This window comes from Narcine bancroftii, chromosome 1, assembly GCF_036971445.1.
Source record: "Narcine bancroftii isolate sNarBan1 chromosome 1, sNarBan1.hap1, whole genome shotgun sequence".
NCBI lineage: Eukaryota > Metazoa > Chordata > Chondrichthyes > Torpediniformes > Narcinidae > Narcine > Narcine bancroftii.
Window position 1 is genome coordinate 159,194,077 of NC_091469.1, and position 23,248 is coordinate 159,217,324.

Genomic DNA, 23,248 nt, shown 5'->3' on the forward strand with positions numbered 1-23,248 from the left:
ATCGTTAGGGATGCCGGGCAATGTTCATGGCAACTCTTTGTTCACTGGACGACAGGAATCTCGAAGCATCCTTGTGAATCTTTTCTACAGCCTTTCCAACTCCCTTCTTGCAGCCAGGTAACCAGAACTGCTGCACATTGCAAACTCCTCTCCCATTGCTGCTGACAATAAGCAACCATTGCCTTGGTTTGGCTTTCTCTTCAGGCTCTAGGGTCTCTACCATCAATACTAGGCCGTGTTGCCATGACGACCAACCGCGTCTCTCTGTCTCTCTCCCTCGCTTCCTCCGCGGCCGAGGTGAAAGGTCAGCGGCGCGCGCAGGGGCTGACGGGAAAGCGTGGCCTCCTCCTTGTCACACGGGATCGGCGGCGGCCGGGGGAGACGCAAAGAGCGGAGGGCGCCCCGGCAACAGGTCAGGTCCTGGGAGCCCGCAACCGGGCGAGGCAAATGATGGCGGCGGCGGCGGCGGTCCGGCGTCGAGGGGAGAGCGAAATGCGCGATATGATGACGTAACGGGTGTCGCCGCCGCCATGAGGCGCCGCCAGCCCCACCGCGGCACATTCCCGCCGCATTGCCCTCCCCTCCGGGGTTGCTCAACCCGGGGATGGGCGAGGGAGAACCTTTCACGTCGAACAACGGCGTCGGCTGCGTTTACTCTAAACGTTTCTCCGTGATAATCATCTGGTTATCAGACCCGGGTGAAACCCCAGAAGTAGGCCTTCCGATGCCGCGGTGGCGTTAGCCCCGCCCTCCTGATCGGAAGCCAATGGTTACTGGTCAAATGAGGGCAGTCTTGGTCCGTTATTGGCTCGTTGATTTGAGATCGAAGGTGGGTTAAGAGGATGATTGACATCAGGCTCTTGTCTGCAGTTGGCTGATTCATCATTGATTGATGGAAGGGCTTGGATTGCCATTGGTGAGTTCGGAGGATGATTGGCACTGTTGGCTGATTGAACTGATTCATAGAAGCATAGAAAATAGGTGTAGGAGGAGGCCATTTGGCCCTTCATGCCTTTACCGCCATTCATTTTGATCATGGCTGATCATCCACTCAGTGCCCTGTTCCAGCTCTCTCTCCATACCCCTTAGTCACAAGTACTAAATCTAACTCTCTTAAATATAGACGTGGAACCAGCCTCCATCACTTCCTGTGGCAGAGAATTCCATAAATTCACCACCCTCTGAGTGAAAAAATTCTTCCTCACCTCAGTCCTAAAGGACTTCCCCTTTATCCTTAAACTGTGACCCCTGGTTCTAGACTTGCTCAGCATCTAGCCTGTCAAATCCCTTAAGAATTTTGAATGTTTCTATTAAATCTCCTCCTAATCGTCTCAACTCCAGCGAGTACAAACCCGGTCGTTCTAGCCTTTCTTCATATGCAACTCCCGCCATCCCTGGTATCAATCTGGTCAACCTCTTCTGCACTCTCTCCATGGCAATGATGTCCTTCCTCAGATAAGGAGACCAAAACTGAACACAATACTCCCTTTTTCCTGCCAAAATGGATAACCTCACATTTGCCAACATTGGACTTCACCTGCCAGACCCTTGCCCACTCACTTAACCTATCAATATCTCTCTGCAGACTCTCCAGATCCTCTGCACTTGGTGTTTTTGGGGTTGCCATTGGTGGATTAGGGCACCAACCATGGGACGTAGACCAGAGAATTTATCAATGGGAATGATGAAGTGAAAGAAATGAGGCACATTTTTAGACTGGTTACTTGTGTGATACAAGATTTTGTGTTCAATGACATTTGTATCATTTTATATTTACATTCTCTCCCAGTTATACAAATGGAGGGTACAATAGTTCGGACTGGAACCATTCAAGATTCAATTTATTGTCGTGCTATAAAAATAATGTCATAGTCCACAAAATTGCCTTTTGTTGGCTTTAAGGCGGACAGATTTGCCATCAGCAGAAATTGCCTGAAGCGCTTCTTACAGCCAGAGAAAAGAGAAGCAAAGGAGAGCCCCCCCCCACTTCCCCAGAGACACTGAGTGTCTGTGGATTTGCCTTCAGCGCTTCCTCAGCCTGAGCTCCAGATCCGATCCTCCGACACTGTCAGGAACACTTTAGCGCCCCATCGCGTCCCGGTTCCTATACCTGGTATGACGCTTAAACAGCGGGAGCTACAAAAGGGATGATGGAGAGATTGGCCAGGGTAGACTGGGAACAACAGCTATATGCAGGACTTTCAGACATTTTTCACGCTGCTCAACCAAAGTATATTCCAGTTAAAAGCAAAAAGAGGAAGGGTGGGGACAGCCAGCCCTAGATAACTAAGGAGATCAAGGAAGGAGTCAGTTTATAAACCTGAGCATTCAAAGTTGCCAGAAGCAGTGGGGAAACTACAAGATTGAGAAACCTTTAAGAAACACGAAGCGAGTCTTAAAGAGAGAAGAGGATCACAAAATATAAAAATGGGCAGAAAATGTTTTTATTATATAAAGTGAAAAAGGGAGTCCAAAATGATCCTTGGAGGATGAGAAGAGGGAGTTGCTATTGGTTAATGAGGAAATGGCTGAGGCTTTGAATGACTATTTTGTGTCGGTGTTCACGGTGGAGGACACGTTGAACGTGCCAAAGACATATGTTATGGATGTGATGGGAGGTCAGGATCTGGATGTAATAGCTACGTACTCAAAAAAACTTGAGGGTCTAAATATGGATAAATCCACTTGTCCTGATGGAAAGCATCCCAGGGTACTTAAAGAAATGGCAGAAGATATAGGGCTTTGTTGATAATTTACCAAAATTCTCTGGACTTTGGGCAGGTCTCAGTATGTTTAAAGATGGCAGCTGCCACTCTCCTGTTCAAAAAACTGATGTAGGCAAAAGGCAGGGAACTGCAGGCCAGTTAGTTTAACATCTTTCTTTGGGGAAATGCCTCAAACTCATTAAAGAAGGAAGAGTGAGGCATCTGGAGCAAAATGGATCCATCAAGCAGACGCAGCGGAGATTATGTTGGACAAATTGGTCTGGCAGGTGGAGTCCAATGTTGGCAAATGTGAGGTTATCCATTTTGGAAGGAAAAAGGGAAGATCAGGTTATTATTTAAATGGCAAGTGATTGCAGCTTGTTGCCGTGCAGAAGGACCTGGGAGGGCTTGTGCATGAATCACAAAATGTTGGTTTGCAGGTGCAGCAGGTTATCAAGTAGGCAAATGGAATGTTGGTCTTCATTGTGAGAGGGATGACATTTAAGAGCAGGGAGGTTATGCTGGAACTGTACAAGGAACTGATGTGGCTGCATCTAGAGAACTGTATGCAGATCGGTCTTCTTTCTTGAGGGAGGTGGTGCAGAGGTTCACTTGGTGAATTCCAGAGATGAGGGGGTTAGCCTATGAGGAGAGATTGAGTCATCTGGGGATGTACTCGCTGGAATTTAGAAGAATGAGAGGGGATCTTGTAGAAGCATAAAATTATGAAAGGCATAGATAATTTGGGGGTGGAACAGCAGTTGATTGAGGAGGAGAATTGGAGAGCATTCAAGAGTGAGATTTTTAGAGTACAGAAAGGCAAGGCCACATGTTCAAGGGAGCCATGGTTTTCTAGAGAGATAAGAGGGAGGCCTACGTTAAATACAAGAAGCAAAGGATGGATGAGATGTTTGAACGATACATAGATTGTAGAAGGAAACTCAAGAGGGACATTAGAAAGGCAAAAAGAAGGTACGAGGGGGCTATAGCAAATAGTGTGAAAGCAAATCCGAAGGGTTTCACAGATATGTGAACAGCAAAAGGAAAGTTAAGGATAGAGTAAGTCCACTGTAAAATTAGAGCGGTGGAATGTCTGAGGAACCATATGAGATGGGGGAAATTGAATAAATTCTTCTCGTCGGTGTTCACGAGGGAAAGGGATATTGAATTGTGTAAGATAAGCGAGACAAAAGGGTGAGTTTTGGAAAAGATAGGGATTAGTAAAGAGGGGATATTTGAACTCTGGGGTGTATAAAGGTAGATAAGTCTCCTGGTCCTGATGGGATTTTTTTCCAGGACCTTAAGAGAGGTCAGGAAGGAAATAGCAGAGGCTCTGATAGTGATTTTTCAACGGTCACTGGAGGAGGGTATAGTTTCACAGGATTGGCGGGTTGCAAAAATGGTTCCGTTGGTTAAAAAAGGCGCAAGGTGTAGGACAAACAATTATTGGCCAGTAAGTTTGACAATGATGGTGGGGAAACTAATGGAAGGAATTCTTAGGAATAATATGTATAAATATCTGGATAGGCAAGGATTGATCAGGGACACCCAACATGGGTTTGTGATGGGAAAGTTGTGTTTGACGAATCTTGTTGAAGTTTTTGAAGAGGTGACCAGAAAGGTTGATGAAGGTCGAGCAGTTGATGTGGTCTATTTGGATTTTAGTAAGGCATTCGATAAGGTTCCACATGAAAGGTTAGTGAGGAAGGTTCAGTCTCTGGGGATTAATATAAAGATAGTCAGATGGGTTCAGCAGTGGCTGAATGATAGGCACCAGAGAGTCATGGTGGACAACTGTCTGTCAGGATGGAGGCCAGTGACGAGCGGTGTGCCTCAGGGATCGGTGTTAGGTCTTTTGTTGTTCGTCATTTATATTAATGATTTGGATGACGGGTGGTAAATTGGGTGAGTTAATATGCAGATAATACAAAAATAGGGGGAGTTGTGGATAGTGAGGATGGTTTTCATGGACTACAGAAGGATCTGGACTGTTTGGAAAGGTGGCAGATGGAGTTTAATGTAGATAAGTGTGAGGTGCTTCTTTTTGGGAGGAATAACCAAAATAGGGCACATGCAGTGAAGGGGAGGGGATTGAGCAATGCAGAGGAACAGAGGGATCTTGGAATAATGGTTCAGCGTTCCTCGAAGGTGGATTCCCATGTAGATAGGGTGGTGAAGAAGGCTTTTGGTATGCTGGCCTTTATAAATCATAGCATAGAATATAGGAGGGGGATGATGGTGAGACTGTTTAAGGCTTTGGTGAGACCAAGTTGCCCTATTGCCCTGCTGAGTTTCTCCAGCATTGCGTTTTTAATTTAAGGTGAGAGATGTAAAAGGGGCCTGAGGGGCAACGTTTGCTTCAGGGGGTGGTTCGAATCTGGAATGACCTGCCAGAGGAAGGTGTAGAAGTGTTCAAAAGGATAAAATATGCTGAATGATGTGGACCAATGTTTGGGTAGATATATGGATAAGAAAGATTTAGATATTTGGATAAGCAACATTTGGGAGGATGTGAACCAAATGTAGGTAAATGGGTTTAGCCCAGAATGCCAACCTGGCTAGCATGGCCAAGTTGGGCTGAAGGGTCTGTTCCATGCTGTTTAATTCCATGACTGAAGGACGTTAGCTTTTTTTATTTATTGCAAAGTTGATCATCTTGTTCCTGCCTCTCATTTTATTGGCAAATGCACAGAGTGGGTGGTGAAACCACTGATTTATTTTCAGCTGCTGAAGTCATTGGGAGTCACATTTTATTCTCAAATCAACCTTGTGCAATATAGCAAATCTCTTACTCCTGTTCCTGCATCAATATTATTTCTTTTTCCAACTGTAGCACAATGTGCTTTGCCATTCTGCTTTTCCAGTCCAGCTGTAATCAAATAACACAGATCGGTTTCTTCATCCAAAAATGATTCATCCGTTTCCTTCAGTAGCATAGAACATTGAAAACAGAGCAGCACAAGAACAGGTCCTTCAATCCACGTGTCTGAGTCAAACACCATGTCGAAATCAAACTGAACCTCTGCTGCTTGCATGTGCCCTTCTTGTGGTTTATCCAGAAGCTTCTTCAGCATGACAACTGTTCACCATTCCTGGCAGCCAGTATCAGGCCCCCACATAGAATCATAGAACATTACAGCACTGAACCAGGCCCCTTGGCTCTTCTAGTCTGTGCTGAACCATTTTTCTGCCTAGTCTCACTGACTAGTCCATAGCCCTCCATTACCCCTCCCATCCATGTATCTTTCCAAATTCTTCTTCAGTGTTAAAATTGAGCCCACATTCACCACCTCAGCTGGCAGTTCATTCCACACTCCCACCACTTTCTGTGTGAAGAAGTTCCCCCTAGACTTTTCCACTTTCACCCTTACCCCATGTCCTCTGGTTTGTATCTCACCTACCCCCAGTAGGAAAAAGCCTATTTACATTTAATCTGCCTGTTCCCCTCATAATTTTAAATACCTCTATTAAATCTCCCCTTATTCTTCTACGCTCCAGGGAATAAAGTCCTGACCTGTTTACCCTTTCCTGAAGTCCGGGCAATGTCCTAGTAAATCTTCTCTGCCCTCTTTCCATCTTATTGATATCTCCCCTTATTCTTCTATGCTCCCTGGAACTTTCTCCCCCTCACCTTAAACCCTATCCTTTTGTGTTTGACGTTTTCACCCTGGGAGGGGAAAAAGATTCTGATTGCGCACCCTATCAATTTAAATTTAATTTTAAAGGTAGACTTACACGATGGTAACAGGAACACAAGCCCTTGCCCACCCAAGTATCCCAATTGGATTGCAAACCCCAAACGCTTTTGAAGGGTGGGAGGAAACCCATGTCGACATGCGGAGAACATACACATTCAAACCCAGGTCACTGGCGCTGTAATATCGCCGCACTAACCTTGCATCTCATGATCTTATAAACCTCTTATCAAGTCGTCCCTCAGCCTCCTGAGATCCAGAGAAAACAACCCAAATTTTTCCAATCTTTCGCCATAATCCATTCCCCTTGAACCAGGCAACACTCTGCAAATTTTGTCTGTACCTTTTTCAAAGTCTCCACATGGAGCGAGCAGAATTGCATGAAGGGCAACGTCTCACATCTGCCCTTTCCTCCCTCCTCTCCTCCCTCCACCTTTTTATTCAGACCCCTGCTCATACCTTGATGAAGGGCCCAGACTTGAAACTGGCCTTTTGCGTTGTTCCACCGAGACCACAATTTGGAGGAGCAGCACCTGATTCTCCTTCTGGGCACTCTCCAGCCTGCTGGCATTCACATCGACTTCTCCGGTTTCTACTAACCTGCTCTCCTCTTTCCTCCCCACCCCCCCCTTACCCTATCCAGTTCTCCTCCCTCCCATCCCCTAGCCATCCCTCCTCCCCTTGATCGCTACGGTCCCTTCCCTCCCATCTCCATCTATCACCTCCTGCCTTTGTGATCACCCCTCTCCTCCCCCCCACCCATTCTTTTGTTCGGACGCCTGCTGTCATTGTTCAAAACCTTGATGAAGGGCTCAAGCCCGAAACGTCGGTTATGTATTTTTACCTTTATTGTTTGACCTGCTGAGTTTCTCCAGCTTTGTGTTTTTACTAGAAAAATTGGTTACCCTTTACTTCCTATAGACACTGCATGACCTGCCGCATTTAATTTCTTCAAAATTAGTCGTACAGCTCGGTAACAGGCCCTTCCAGCCCACGAGCCTGTGCCACCCAAATTACCTTGGCTGTTTTTAAAGGAAACCGGAGCGCCCGGAAGAAATCCGTGCAGATATGGGGCGAATGTACAAAGTCCTCACAGGCAGCGGGGGATTCGAACCCGGGTTTCTGGCACAGTAACAGCGTCGTGCTAACCTCTACACTAACCATGCCATTTCTCCAGCACATTTGGGTATTGCACATGACCCCATCGTCTACAGCAGTGGTTCACAACCTTTTTCTTTCCACTCACATCCCACTTTAAGTAATCCCTATGCTATCGGTGCTCTCTGATTAGTAAGGGATTGCTTCAGGTGAAATGTGGATGGAAAGAAAAATTTTGAAAACTACTGTTTTAATCATCCCTCATTGACTCATTATGTGCAGGGTTTCAGAACTCCAAAGGAAATGGGCCAATGACAATTTTTCTCATGCCAAATATTTCAGTAACAATTGTGTTTTTAACAAAAGAAATGGTCAAACTGGAAAGTTGGAGTTAATCAGGAAAATCTGTACAGTAGTGATTGTCAACCTTTTTCTTCCCACTCACATCCCACCTTAAGCAATCCCTTACTTATCACAGAGCACCAAGGGTATAGGGAAAGTGAGTGGAAAGACCTAATTGTCACTGAAATATTTGGCTTGAGAAAAATAGTCACTGTCAAATTTCCTTTGGAGTTCTGAAACCGTGCACATAACGAGTCAATGAGGGACAATTAAAATAGTGGTTTTAAACCTTCCCTTCCCACCCACACACCACCTTAAGAAATCCCTTACTAATCACAGAGCACCGATTGCAGAGGGATTACTTAAAGCGGGATGTGAGTGGAAAGAAAAAGGTTGACAATCACTACTGTACAGATTTTCCTGATTAACTCCACATTTCCAGTTTGACCATTTCTTTTGTTAAAAACACAATGTCCCCAATCCCACCAGGAGAGTTATCCCACGTGTTTCCCTGCCCTTGTGCCCACCACCACCTACATCGATCGCTCCACCCTTGGTAGCCTGGACCTGGATGCACTCTTTACAGCTCTTTACTCTTCTCACCTGCTGCTAAAAACTACCTTTGGCCAATATCGCCACCTCCTGTCCAATACATCCACCTTAGCCTTGATATCATCTGGTTTTCAGTTACTCTGCTTTGAGGGGCCTGGAATTATTAATTGCATAAAAATTGTAAGCCGTTGGTGTAATTGATGGCAAAAGGGGGCCATTTAGCCACGTCTCCATTCAGCGATATGGTGGGTGGTCTGTAGCCCCGGACTCCAGTTACCCATCTGAAGTCCATCAATCTCACTAGATCACAAGGGGCACAGCCTCTTTCCCAGGGTGGGGGTGTCTAAAACTAGAGGGTACAAGTTAGAGGGGGGCATGGTTGGCGTAGCAGTTAACACAACACCTTTACAGCACCAGCGATTTGGACTGGGGGTTCAAATCCCACGCTGTCTGAAAGGGGTTTGTTCGCCCAATTTATAACCTATTAACCTACATTCCTGGTATGTTTTTGAACAGTGGGAGGAAACCGGAGCCCCCGGAGAAAACCTACGCAGTACCCTCCGACAATAACTTTGAACTTTTACAATTAAAAAAAAAATTAGACAGGCCATTTTGGCCCATGAGTTCGTGCCGGCCAATTACACCCAATTAACTTACATCCCTGTTACATTTTGAATGGTGGGAGGAAACCGGAGCCCCCAAGGAAAACTCACGCCGACACAGGAAGAAACAGTATCAGATTCGAATCCTGGTCCAGATCGCTGGTGCTGTAAAGGCGGTAACCACTATGCCAAATGTGCCACCCTCTTATTAGGATAGTCTAGAAGTTATTTTGTGGATGACACCAACAATGCTAGTATAGTGGACAATGAGGATGGCTGTGTGGCATTAAAAAGGATCTGGATCAGCTGGGGAAGTGGGGTGCTTTTACATGAAGCCACGTGGCCTGCGTCATCCGCTGGACATTGAGTACATGAGGTGAGTTTTGTGGTACAATTTACACTGCAGGCTTCCCCTGAAAAGTTGTAGACGTTCTGCAGGATAAATCGGGATGTAGGAATTGACTAAAATTTCCTGCACTTTTCTTTTTAGACTGCCCTGTGTAGTGGCAAAAACTGAAAACCATACATAATGTTATTAGTTTCAAGTTAATTGTGGATAAGGATAGGCCTGGCCCTCGAGTTGAGATTCTAAATTGGAGAAAGGCCAATTTTGTTGAAATGAGAAGAGATCTAGGAAGAGTGGATGGGATAAGTTGTTTTCTGTCAAGGATGTGTTCAGTAAGTGGAAGGCCTTCAAAGGCGAAATTTTGAGAGCGCAGAGCTCGCACGTTCCTGTCAGAATTAAAGATAAAGTTAACAGGCCTAGGGAACCTTGGTTTTCAAGGAATATTAACAATCTGGTAAATAGGAAGCAAGAGGTGTAGAGCAGGTACAGGCAACAAGGAGCGATTGGGACTCAAGAAGAGTAGAGAAAATACTTAAGAAGGAAATCAGGAAGGCAAAAAGAAGACATGAGATTGCTTTGGCAGATAATGTGAAGTTAAACCCGAAGGGTTTCCACAAGTATATTAAGAGTAAAAGGATAGTCAGGGGCAAAATTGGTCCCCTAGAAGATCAGAGTGGTCGTCTATGTGTGGAGCTTCATAAGATGGGGGAGATCTTAATAATTTTTTGCATCAGTATTTACTCAGGAAATAAGCACAGAGTCGTGGGAAGTAAGGAAAACAAGCAGTGAGGTCATGGAACCGAAACAGATTAAAGAGGAGAAGGCGCTTGTTGTCTTAAAACAAATAAGGGTGGATAAATTCTCAGGCCCTGACAAAATATTCCCTTGGACGTTGAGGAAGGCTACTGCAGAAATTGCAGGGGCTCTGGCAGAAATATATAAAATGTCCTTAGCCACAGGTGAGGCGCTGGAGGATTAGAGGGAAGCTCACGTTGTTCCACTGCTTAAAAAAGGCTCCAAAGGTAACGCTGGAAATTATAGGGTGGTGAGCCTGACATCAGTGGGGGGTAAATTTATCTAGATAGTCAGAAACTGATTAGGGATAGTCGACGTGGCATTGAGCATGGTTGGTCGTGTTTAACCAACCTTAGAGAGTTTTTCGAGGAGGTTACCAGGAAAGTAGAAAGGCTGTGTAGGATGAACAGACTTAAAGTGAAATTTTGTGCACCATCCGATACGACGGTGTGTACGGTAATAGTTTCACTGTCTTTGCCAGATAGGGAGTTGTTGTTGTACTTCATAATCAGCTTTAACCTCGCTGAAACACACCATGGAATGTCCTCTGCCATACAATTTTGGTCGCTATGCTCCAACTTGTATTCTCAGTGGTCCACGAATGCGGTACACCCCTCCTTCCCCACGATGATCATGGAGGGGTAATAAATGCTGGTCATGATCTTCATCCACCCCGCCTAGAGTTTGAAAATCAGATAAAGGCACAAGTTGCAGGGTTGGAGCCTGCAATGGTACATGGTGGACACTGCAGGGTGGGAGGATGAGAATTTATTGTCCAGTGCACATATATTTCCATGTCGTATGCAGGTGCACTGAAAAACTTGCTTGCTTCAGATCACACCAACTCCGAATGTTCTGTATGAATCAAATTACCACATGCCATGAAAAATAAAAGGATAGATAAATAAATATTCACCTTGTTGGTCGTCCGGCGCTGAGGCGAGGGTCTGCATGAAACAAGTTGGGAGCTCCAATGGGCGGGTAGCTGGGACCAGGTAGGAAGTCCGTGGTCAAGGTGTCGGGAGCTCTGATGGGTGGACGGCCGAGGCTGAGGCATGAGTTCGCGATCAAGGCATTGGTAGCTCCAGCCTGTGGGCAGGTTGTTGCAAACAAAGTTAAGGTTGAAGAGTGCAGGGAGATCCCTTGTCCTTTCTCAGCGTTTGCACCATGTTGGACCTTGTCCGTGAGTCAGGTCTGATGCTTTAAACCAGCCATTCTCAATGAGGGCCCTTCAGATATTTCTTTTCCCCTCACGTAACAGAAATATTTGGGTTTTTTAATATTTTCGTTAGAAGTACAGAAGTAAACTTCAGTATTTCACAGGGTAGGGTGTGGCATGGTTAGCACAGCATTAGCGGAATACTATTACTGTACCAGCGATCGGGGTTTGAATCTGGTGTAGTGTGTAAGGAGTATGTACGTACTCCCTGTGACTGCATGGGTTTCCACTCCGTGTTCCTGTTTCTTCCCACCCTCCCACCAAGGATTTAGGCTCATTTGGGTGTAACTGAGCGGCACGATATTCCTCAACTTATGTCTGTGTTCCATTCTGGCCAACCGGTTGCATCTTGGAATGGACGGATGTTGGAATTGCACTGTATCCATGTTATAGTTCATCAAATTCAACATGGCTGCTACCAAGACTGGCTCTTGCGAGAGGTTGACCGCCAGTCAGGTCTCACAAAAGGTTTTATTTTCCACAGATAGGCCCAACTTTCACCCATAAATGTGACATTTATATATTTTTTTCTTTATTTTAAAAAATACAACAGTAACATGTACAGATAAGTCGCATAGGTGATAAGTTAGGGAATACCTGTACTCGAATTATGAAAATTCACTTTTGCGAAGAAAGCCGTGTTTGCTTTTACGAAAGGACTTGAATGGGAATTTGCATTTAAGGATGCACTAGTTTTGAAAAATGGGGTATACTCGGTACTGTGGTGTAAATAAAATTTAAATGGCCAGAATCTGCTTCTGCTGTGTTCTAAGTAAGATTAATTTAACATGTAAACTTTGAGCGGGGGTGGGGGGGGGGGGGCAGGGGAAATAACTATAAAAAGGTTAAGAATGGCTGCTTCCTCTGTCCTCGTTATAAATAAACTTCTACAACCATTAGAATAATTAAATGGATGGAGACCGTGCACGACACTTAAAAGTGGACAGACACTCAAGCAACATTTGTAGGAAAACCTCCCATCATGCAATTTATTTCAACATGGGCCTGTGTGCTTTGTTTCCCAGTTTCCTGACATGGAAACAGAAGAGGTGTTGATGGACACTGTTCACGAGGTACCAAGCCACTACAAGGTCGTACTGGACCGACTGAATGAGCAGCGGCAGCAGGAGCAGTTCACAGACATCACCCTCATTGTGGACGGTCAGTATTCCAATTGCTCTGTGCATGCGGTTTGGGTGGACTCCGTCCTGATGGGGAAATGTTACTTGCACTGTAAAACAGCAAAACACCATTGTTCTGGAGAATGCTCGAATCTTGAGCATTCTAAATGGATGGTCATTGTTTTGGGTGGAGACCTTGTCAATGGGAAGAAAGTGGAAGGGGAGATAGCAAATATAAAAAGGAAGGGCTAGCAAGGGTATAAACTCATGTTAAGGTCCATTTTTTTGACGTCAAATCTATGGGGTCGACTATCACGTGGATACTACTTTTTACCATTGAAGGCCTCGGCAACTCCGAGGGCAGGCGGCTGGGACCAGGAGGGAAGTCCGCGTTAAAGGCATTGGGAGCGCAGATGGGCGGGTGGCCGGCCGGCGCTGAGGCAAGGGTCTGCGTTAAACAAGTTGGGAGCTCCGATGGGCGGGTGGCTGGGACCAGGTAGGAAGTCCGTGATCAAGGTGTCGTGAGCTCCGATGGATGGACGGGCGAGGCTGAGCCATGAGTTCACAATCAAGGCATTGGTAGCTCCAGCCTGCGAGCAGGTTTTTACACTAGATATATGGAAAATGCCAGATTTTTTTGGCCAAAAATAGGGGGTCGACTTGTACATGGTATCAACTTTTACAGGTCATACAGTCATAGGGTGTTAGACAGATGAAGATGGAAGTGGGGAGACAGGCAAAGGGGTGAGGGGGGTTGGTGAAGACCACTGGGGTGGATGTTGGAAAGGTGTGAGTGAAAAGCAGTACTGGAAGAATGGGAACAGGTAAAAGAAAGATGGAAAACGTGGAAAACTGGAATTGTCAACATCATTCCTCTGGGTTGGAGGCTATCCAGGGAGTGATATGAGGTGCTGTTCAAAACACAGACGTGCTGGAAGAGCTCAGCAGGTCAGGCAGCATCCACAGAAGGTAATAGGCAGTTGATGTTTTGACCCTGAGCCCTTCTTCAGGGATAGAGATGTTGCTCTTCAAGCCCTGGAAATGGGTGAGGCCGAAGAGAGACCAATTTGTATAGGTATGAGGAGTGGAATTGAGATGGATGGCAAACACTTGGTCAAGCACCTGTGCTCTGCTCTTGTGCGAGAGCTGAAACTCCCAATTGCTAGCTCTTTTAATTCCCCTACCTGAATCCACTTCTTCCACCTTCATTTGTCCAGTGTTCTACTGGTCTGTCCCACTCCCAACCACTCCCCACCCCCTCCCCACTCCACCATGCATTTGAGTATTTCTTTTTGAATATTTTATTGAAAATTTTAAAACCACAATACATTTCAATTAATAATGAATTATATATATATATATATATATATATATATATATAAGAAAATACATGTGATCTATAAACCTAATCCCTCCCCACCACCCCCCTCCCTCCCAAGTACCCCTAAGAAAGAAAGAAGAAAAGGAGATTTTCAAACAGGTATATAAATTCAAATCAACCACCACCAGCATGAACTATTGAGAGTTTAAATTTTCAAACCAACATGTTGTAGATATGGGCTCCATATTTTTAAAAAAGTGGTATTTATTACATAAACTATGTTATTTTCTCAAGAGGAATACAAGTTCTCATTTTGATATGCCATCTCTGCATCCCCAAATTCATATCCAACTTCCAAGTAATAGCAATACATTTCCTTGAAAAAGCCAAAGCCAATCGTAAAAATTCAATTTGATACATAGTTAACCATAATTTTAAACTAAACTTTTTAAGGTTTCCCAACAAAAATAAGATTGGATCCAAAGGAAGTTTAATCTTTAATAATTTCTCCAAAAATACTTTAATTTGTATCCAAAACGGCTTAACCTTAGTAGACTGCCAAGTTGAATGAAAAAAAGCATCCTATTTCTTTAAAACATAACTGAGGATACTAAACTAAATCTTTTTTTAATTTTTGAGATGTTAAATATAATTTAAATCTTACATCAATAATTTTCATCATATTATCTTTACATAACATTCTCCAATCATCTTGATCTATTGGTCTACCTAAATCATTTTCCCACTTTAATCTTGATATATGAATATCTGATTTGGACATTTTCCTTTGAAGTAATTTATACATTTCTGAAATAAATTTATTTATACCTTCTTTAGTAAGCAAAATTTCTACTTTAGACTGTCAAGGTAATCTTAAATGTTGGCCTAATTTATCAAATTTAATTCATTTAGATCAATCTGGATTTATTAAAAAATGGTATTCTGCAGATAATGTTGCTAAGTTCATTAGTTTAATTCATATTTCTCATAAAAAAATCTGATTTAGCAATGGTTTTATCATTAGATGCTGAAAGGGCGTTTGATAGATTAGAATGGAATTTTTTAATTAAGGTGTTAGAAAAATTTGGATTTGGATCTGTGTTTATTAGTTGGATTTTTTATAGAAAGATCCTTCCACTAAAGTGGTGACAAATGGACAAATATCTCCTGCCTTTCCATCAACTAGACAAGGATGTCCTTTGTCCCCAGCTTTATTTGTTTTAGCAATTGAACATTTAGCACAATTAATGAGAAAAAGATATTAATACTAAAGGAATTAAAGTTAATTCTGATGAATTTAAGATTAATTTATTTGCTAATGATGATTTGATTTATATAACAGACCCTTAAAATTGTTTGCGTTCATTGTATATGAGATTAAATGAATATGGTGAAATATCAGGTTATAAAATTAATTGGGATAAAAGTGAAATTATGCCTTTGGTTGAGGGCGATTATAGTCAATGTAAAATGATTGTTCAATTTAGGTGGTCTGATAATGGAATTAAATATTTCAGTATTAAAACTGATAAAAATTTGGATAATTTATACAAGTTGAATTATTTACCATTATTTAATAAAATTAGAGAATTTGAATAGATGGAATGATTTACCTATAACTTTAATAGGTAGAGTGAATTGTATTAAAATGAATATTTTTCCAAGGATCCATTATCCTTTTCAATCTATTCCTTGTAATATTCCTCAAATTTTTAAAAAGGATTTAAATTTAATAATAGGAAATTTTTATGCAAAGGGAAAATGGTAAGAGTATGTTTGGAGAAGTTAACTTGAAAATTTGAATTAGGAGGTTTACAACTTCCACATTTTCAAAATTATAAAAATAGTTAAAATTTATTAATGGAATGTCTGACTTAGATAAATCTTTAATGTGGGCTAAGATAGAATTAACAAAAATAGATGAAAAGTCTACACAAGAATTTATTTATGAATGGAACACCAGATTATTAATTGGTAATAAGGACCCACCTATACTGAAACATTTAATTGAATTATGGAATAAAATAGGGAAAGGTAAGATTTTGCCTAAAACACCTTAATATTAAAATAAACTTTTTCCTATTACTGTTAATAATCAATTTTTAAAGATATGAAATCAAATGTGGATAAAAACAACAGAAGATTATTTTGAAGCAGGTTATTTTATTTCTTTTCAACAAATGAAAGAAAAATATAATGTTCGAAATAATACCCTTTTTCACTATTATCAAGTTAAAACCTTTTTAATGCATTTGATAAAGAGTCCTGAACTAAATGTTGACTGGCCATTTTTAAAAAATTTTTTAAATTTTTTATTTTTCACACCATAAATCACATTAGCCATGATACACACTTTTTCTTTTTCACACATATACAGTGACTTTTTCTCCCCCCCCTCCCTCCTCCCAAGCCACCCCCCCACCCCCCCCCATCCATTTTAGGTATACAATCTAGGTTACATTAAACCAGTCAGACAATGTTGTCATTCAACAAAAATACACCAGAAATTCTACTGAGTCCATTCTTTTCTTTCCTTCTCCTTCCATCAACTTAGGTAATGTTTGTCCCCGGTAGGTTTTCGCTATTGTATTTAATGTAAGGCTCCCATATTTGTTCGAATATTTCAATATTATTTCTTAAACTATATGTTATTTTTTCTAATGGAATACATTTATTCATTTCTATATACCATTGTTGTATTTTCAAATTATCTTCCAATTTCCAGGTTGACATAATACATTTTTTTGCTACGGCTAGAGCTATCTTAACAAATATTTTTTGTGCATCCTCCAAATCAATTCCAAATTCTTTGTTTTTTATGTTACTTAGGAGAAAGATCTCTGGATTCTTTGGTATATTGTTTTCTGTTATTTTATTTAATATCTGATTGAGATCTTCCCAAAATTTTTCTACTCTCTCACATGTCCAGATTGCATGAATTGTTGTTCCCATTTCTTTTTTACATCGAAAACATCTATCAGATACTGTTGGGTCCCATTTATTTAACTTTTGCGGTGTAATGTATAGTCTGTGTAACCAATTATATTGTATCATACGTAGCCTCGTATTTATTGTATTTCTCATCGTTCCAGAACATAATTTCTCCCATGTTTCCTTTTTTATCTTTATATTTAAATCTTGTTCCCATTTTTGTTTAGTTTTAGCATTTGTTTCCTCATTCTCCTTTTCTTGCAGTTTAATATACATATTTGTTATAAATCTTTTGATTAACATTGTATCTGTAATCACATATTCAAGGTTACTTCCCTCTGGCAAACTCAAATTGCTTCCTAATTTATCCTTCAAGTAGGATCTCAGTTGGTAATATGCCAGCGCTGTATCTCCAGTTATATTGTACTTATCTCTCATTTGTTCAAAGGATAAGAATCTACTTCCTGAAAAACAATTTTCTATTCTTTTAATCCCTTTTTTTTCCCATTCTCTAAAGGAAAGGTTATCTATTGTAAAAGGGAGTAACTTATTTTGCGTCAATTTTATTTTTGGTAATTGATAATTTGTTTTATTTCTTTCTACATGAATCTTCTTCCAAATATTGAGGAGATGATGTAATACTGGAGAAGTTCTATGTTGTACCAATTTTTCATCCCATTTATATAATATATGTTCAGGTATCTTTTCCCCTATTTTATCTAATTCTAATCTCGTCCAGTCTGGTTTTTCCCTTGTTCGATAAAAATCTGATAGGTATCTTAATTGTGCGGCTCTATAATAATTTTTAAAGTTTGGCAATTGTAAGCCTCCTTGTTTATACCATTCTGTTAATTTATCTAGTGCTATCCTCAGTTTCCCCCCTCTCCATAAAAATTTCCTTATTATTTTCTTTAACTCTTTGAAGAATTTTTCTGTCAGTTGTATTGGCAATGCCTGAAATAAGTATAATATCCTTCGAAAAATGTTCATTTTAATACAGTTTATCTTTCCTATTAGTGTTAGTGGTAAATTACAGGAATCGTCTTGTAATTTTTTCATTAGTGGATAATAATTGAGTTTATATAATTGGCCGAGATTTTTGTTTATTTGTACACCTAGGTATCTTATTGCCTGCATTTGCCATCTAAATGGAGATTCCTTCTTAAATTTTGAGAAATCCGCATTATTCATAGGCATTGCTTCACTATTATTTACTTTTATCTTGTAACCCGACACTTCTCCATATTCCTTCAATTTCTTATATAATTCTTTTATTGATAGTTCTGGTTCTGTTAAGTACACTATAACATCATCCGCAAATAGACTGATTTTATATTCCTTGTCTTTTGTTTTTATTCCTTTTATATTATTATCTATTCTTATCAATTCTGCTAGTGGTTCTATAGCTAACGCAAACAATAAAGGTGATAGTGGGCATCCCTGCCGCGTTGACCTGCTTAAGTTAAATTGCTTTGATACATGTCCATTTACTGTCACTTTCGCTAACGGTCCCTTATATAATGCTTTAATCCAATTAATATACTTCTCCGGTAAACTGAATTTTTGCAATACTTTGAACAAATAATTCCATTCTACTCTGTCGAAGGCCTTCTCTGCGTCTAAAGCAACTGCTACTGCAGGTGCTTTATTTCCTACTACTGCATGAATTAAGTTAATAAATTTACAAATATTGTCTGTTGTGCGTCTTTTTTTGATAAATCCAGTTTGGTCTAAATTTACCATTTTCGGTACCTGTTCTGCTAATCTGTTTGCTAATAGTTTAGCTATTATCTTATAATCTGTGTTTAGCAAAGATATTGGTCAATATGACGCTGGTGAGAGTGGATCTTTCCCTTGTTTTAGTATTATTGTAATTATTGCTGTTTTACATGAATCTGGTAAGCTTTGTGTTTCATCAATCTGGTTGATTACATCCAGGAGGGGCGGAATTAATAAGTCTTTAAATGTTTTGTAGAATTCTATTGGAAATCCATCCTCTCCTGGTGTCTTATTATTTGGTAATTTTTTTATTATCTCTTGTATTTCTACTGTTCCAAATGGTTCTGTTAATTTATTTTGTTCCTCTATTTGTCGTTTTGGTAGTTCAATTTTAGTCAAAAATTCATCTATTTTCCCTTCGTTTTCAGTTCGGTATAATTGTTCATAGAAATCTCTAAAGTTTTCCTTAATTTCTTTTGGATTATATGTAATTTGTTTGTCTTTTTTCTTTGATGCCAATACCATTTTCTTAGCTTGTTCTGTCTTAAGCTGCCATGCTAGGATTTTGTGCGTTTTTTCACCCAGTTCATAATATTTCTGTTTTGTCTTCATTATATTCTTCTCTACCTTATATGTTTGTAATGTTTCATGTTTTATTTTTTTATCCGCCAATTCTCTTCTTTTAGTTGTATCTTCCTTCATTGCTAATTTTTTTTCTATATTTACTATTTCCCTTTCCAACTGCTCTGTTTCCTGATTATAGTCCTTCTTCATCTTGGTTACATAACTTATTATTTGCCCTCTAATGAATGCTTTCATTGCATCCCATAGTATAAACTTATCTTCCACTGATTCCGTATTTATTTCAAAATACATTTTTAATTGTTTTTCAATAAATTCTCTAAAATCCTGCCTTTTAAGTAGCATCGGGTTTAATCTCCATCTATACATTCTTGGAGGGATGTCCTCTAGCTTTACTGTCAATATTAAGGGTGAATGGTCCGATAGTATTCTAGCTTTATATTCTGTTTTTCTTACTCTATCTTGCATACGAGCTGATAACAAAAATAGGTCTATTCTTGAGTATGTTTTATGTCTACCCGAGTAATATGAATATTCCTTTTCTTTTGGGTTTTGTTTCCTCCATATATCCAAAAGTTGCATTTCTTGCATTGATTTAATTATAAATTTGCATACTTTGTTCTTTCTGTTAATTTTTTTCCCAGTTTTATCCATATTTGAATCCAAATTCAGGTTGAAATCCCCTCCTATTAGTATGTTCCCTTGCGTATTAGCTACCTTCAAAAAGATATCTTGCATAAACTTTTGATCTTCTTCGTTAGGTGAATATACATTAAGTAGATTCCAAAACTCCGAATATATCTGACATTTTATCATAACATATCTCCCTGCTGGATCTATTATTTCCTCTTCTATTTTAAATGGCACATTTTTACTAATTAATATAGCCACTCCTCTTGCTTTTGAATTATACGATGCTGCTGTTACATGTCCTACCCAATCTCTCTTTAATTTCTTGTGCTCCAATTTTGTTAAGTGTGTTTCTTGGACAAATGCTATATCAATTTTTTCTTTTTTCAGTAAATTTAGTAGTTTCTTCCTTTTAATTTGGTTATGTATTCCATTAATATTTAATGTCATATAGTTCAACGTAGCCATTTTATACTTTGTTTATCTTCCCTTTCCGTTTTTCCATCATTACCTTTCTTCCTTTTCCATTTCTGTTTTCTTATTTTAAACCCTTTATAAGACAACATTCCTAAAACATCAAACATTTTCCTTATTCTCCTATTTATACCTTCTTTAGCCTCAATCTCCCCTTCCCCTCCTGAGTTGTCCTTTATCCCTTGTCGGACAACCACATCTCCCCTCTCCATTTGGGTTTGCGAATTCACTCGCAAGCGTCAACTGATTTTGCAGTGACCGCTATTCCCCCCCACCCAGCCCCCCCCAGAAAAGATTTCACTTTTCATATGTAACAAAGGTCACTCTTTTAATTCCCTCCTTATTCTCTCTATTCCATTACCTTCCCTTATTAATTCTTGTCTATACTATCTATATTTTCCTCTAAGTACAGATACATTCACGTATGCACATTATACCTATACACTCTTATACCTCTTTACCCACATACATATCAATCGTGATCATTTTTACTCTCATTACACGTCTTCATCCCTCAGTCTATTTTGTAATTGTTCTGCAAATTTTCGTGCTTCTTCTGGATCCGAGAATAGTCTGTTTTGTTGTCCTGGAATAAATATTTTCAATACCGCTGGATGCTTTAGTATAAATTTATACCCTTTCTTCCATAAAATCGCCTTTGCTGTATTGAACTCCTTTCTCTTCTTTAGGAGTTCAAAACTTATATCTGGATAAATGAAGATTTTTTGCCCTTTATACTCCAGTGGCTTGTTGCCCTCTCTTACTTTTCCATTGTCTTCTCCAGTACCTTTTCTCTTGTAGTATATCTTAGGAATTTTACTAAAATAGATCTTGGTTTTTGTTGTGTTTGTGGTTTAAAGGCCAATGCTCTATGTGCCCTTTCTATTTCCATTTCTTGCTGTAGTTCTGGACATCCTAGGATCCGGGGCATCCAATCTTTTATAAACTCTCTCATATTCTTGCCTTTGTCATCTTCCTTAAGGCCCACTATCTTTATGTTATTTCTTCTGTTATAATTTTCCATTATATCTATTTTCTGAGCTAACAGTTCTTGTGTCTCTATAACTTTTTTATTAGATTCCTCTAATTTCTTTTTTACGTCCTCTACCTCCATTTCTACTGCTACTTCCCGCTCTTCCATCTTGTCCATTCTTTTTCCCATTTCTGTTAAGGTCATATCTATTTTATTCATTTTCTCTTCTGTGTTGTTTATTCTTCTTCTTAAATCATTAAATTCTTGCGCTTGCCATTCTTTAAATGACTCCATGTATTCTTTAATAAGAGAAAGTATATCCTTTACCTTGCCTTTCCCTTCTTCTTCTATTTCACTGTACTCTTCCTCTTCTTCTTCCTCTGGGTTGGCCATCTGTTGTTTCTTTGTTGCCCTTTTCTTCTCTTCTTTCTTGTTTTCGTTGTCTTCTGTGTTCTCCTCTTGCTGCAGGTGTTCTGCAGCTGTCATTGCCGGCTGTGGAGATCAACTCCCCAGCTGGTCACCCCTCCCGTCGATGTGTTTTTTTTCATGCGCGGTTGCGCACTTTTACTCGGCTCAGCGAGCCATTTTTGTAGTCCAATTTCTACCGACCTGAGGGAGCGGGTTTCTCTCTCCACCGCGGGCCTCTTCGAACAGGTAAGGCCTTCTCCTTCTTCCTCCGTTGTCTTCTCTTCCTCTCTTCTTACTGTTGCTTTCGATTTTTCTTTTTTTGTCGCCATCTTCTTTCCACCTTTATACTCACTTTTCTTTAACTTTTATTTCTGTGCCTTTGTGTTTTCCTTTGTTTTTCCCGACTTTTCTGGAGAGGGCTGGAGTTCACCGTCCGGCCACTACTCCATCACGTGACTCCCTTGATGTTGACTGGCCATTTCATTCCATGGAGAGCCTCCACTTCCTTGGAAGTCTGAGGATATCTGGCATCTCACCTGCATCCCCAACAACCTCGACAGGTGCACCATTGAAAACATCCAGTCAGGGGTTGTCATTGTGTGGGATGGGCACTACCCTGCCTAAGAATCCACAGAGGGTGGTGAACATGGCTCAGACCTTCACACACGCTCTCCCTCCATTGATCCCACAGCCTCGGAAAAGAAGCCAACATATTAAAAGACCCATCCCACCTGGTGACACTCTCTTCACCACCACCACCACCACCACCCACCCACCCCCATCAGGAAGAAAATTCAGGAGCTTGAGATTATGCACAAACATATTAGAGGACAGTTTCTTTTCCACTGTTATCAGACTCCTGAATGAACCCCACATTGGTAACATTATAGAACATTACAGCATAGTGCAAGCCTTTTGCCCCTTGATGTTGTACCAACCCATATATTAAAAAATATACTAAACCTTCTCTATCCCGTAACCCTCTATTTTTCTTCCATCCATGTGCCTGTCTAATAGTCTCTTCAATGCTCATATTTCAGCCTCCACCACCATCCCCAGCAAGGCATTCCAGGCACCCAAAACTCTGTTTTAAAAAAAAAACCTACCCCTGACATCTCCCCTAAACCTTTCTCCCTTCATTTTGTACAGAGGATCTCTGGTGTTTACAATTCCTGCCCTAAGAAAAAAGATGTCAGTTGTTTCACCTTATCTAGGCCTCTTATAATCTTGTAGTATTCTATTAGGTCTCCTCTCATTCTTCTACACTCCAAAGAGAAAAGCCCCAGCTTTTCTAACCTCGCCTCACAAGACTTATTTTCCAATCCAGGCTACATCCTGGTAAATATCCTTTGCACCTTCTCCACATCCACATCCTTCCTGTAATGAGGTGATCAGAACTGAACACAATACTCTAAGTGTGGTCTCACCAGAGATTTGTAGAGCTGCAACTTGACCTCTTGACTCTTGAGCTCAATCCCCCTTTTAATGAATCCCAGCATCCCATAGGCCTTGTTATGCTGCCTTTGCTCCATCCCAAATAATCTCTCTGCATAAACTTGCACTTGTATACTATGGATGAGATGCCTGGCTGGGCTGCTCGCCAAACAAACTCGACCTGGTGCATATGACAATAACTTTGAATTTGAACTTGTTGCCTGACCTCCAGAGTCTCTGCAGCTTCTCTTTGTTTAAACATCAGGGACGTGTGATTTTCTGTTTTTTGACGTGAGCAACA

At 40.7% G+C, this 23,248-nt stretch overlaps 1 protein-coding gene across 5 annotated transcripts in view; it reads left to right on the forward strand.

The window, feature by feature from the left end:
* The first annotated feature begins 300 nt into the window (after positions 1 to 300).
* LOC138765529 (zinc finger protein 131-like) overlaps positions 301 to 23,248 on the forward strand; it is a 54,459-nt gene continuing 31,511 nt past the window's right edge. For 3 of the 5 annotated variants that reach the window (XM_069942589.1, XM_069942562.1, XM_069942582.1), the window contains exons 1-2: positions 534 to 829; positions 12,380 to 12,515. In XM_069942589.1, the coding sequence (XP_069798690.1) occupies positions 767 to 829; positions 12,380 to 12,515 (199 nt within the window). In that variant the 5' untranslated portion in view covers positions 534 to 766. The other 2 variants (XM_069942575.1, XM_069942568.1) reach the window with 2 other exon arrangements.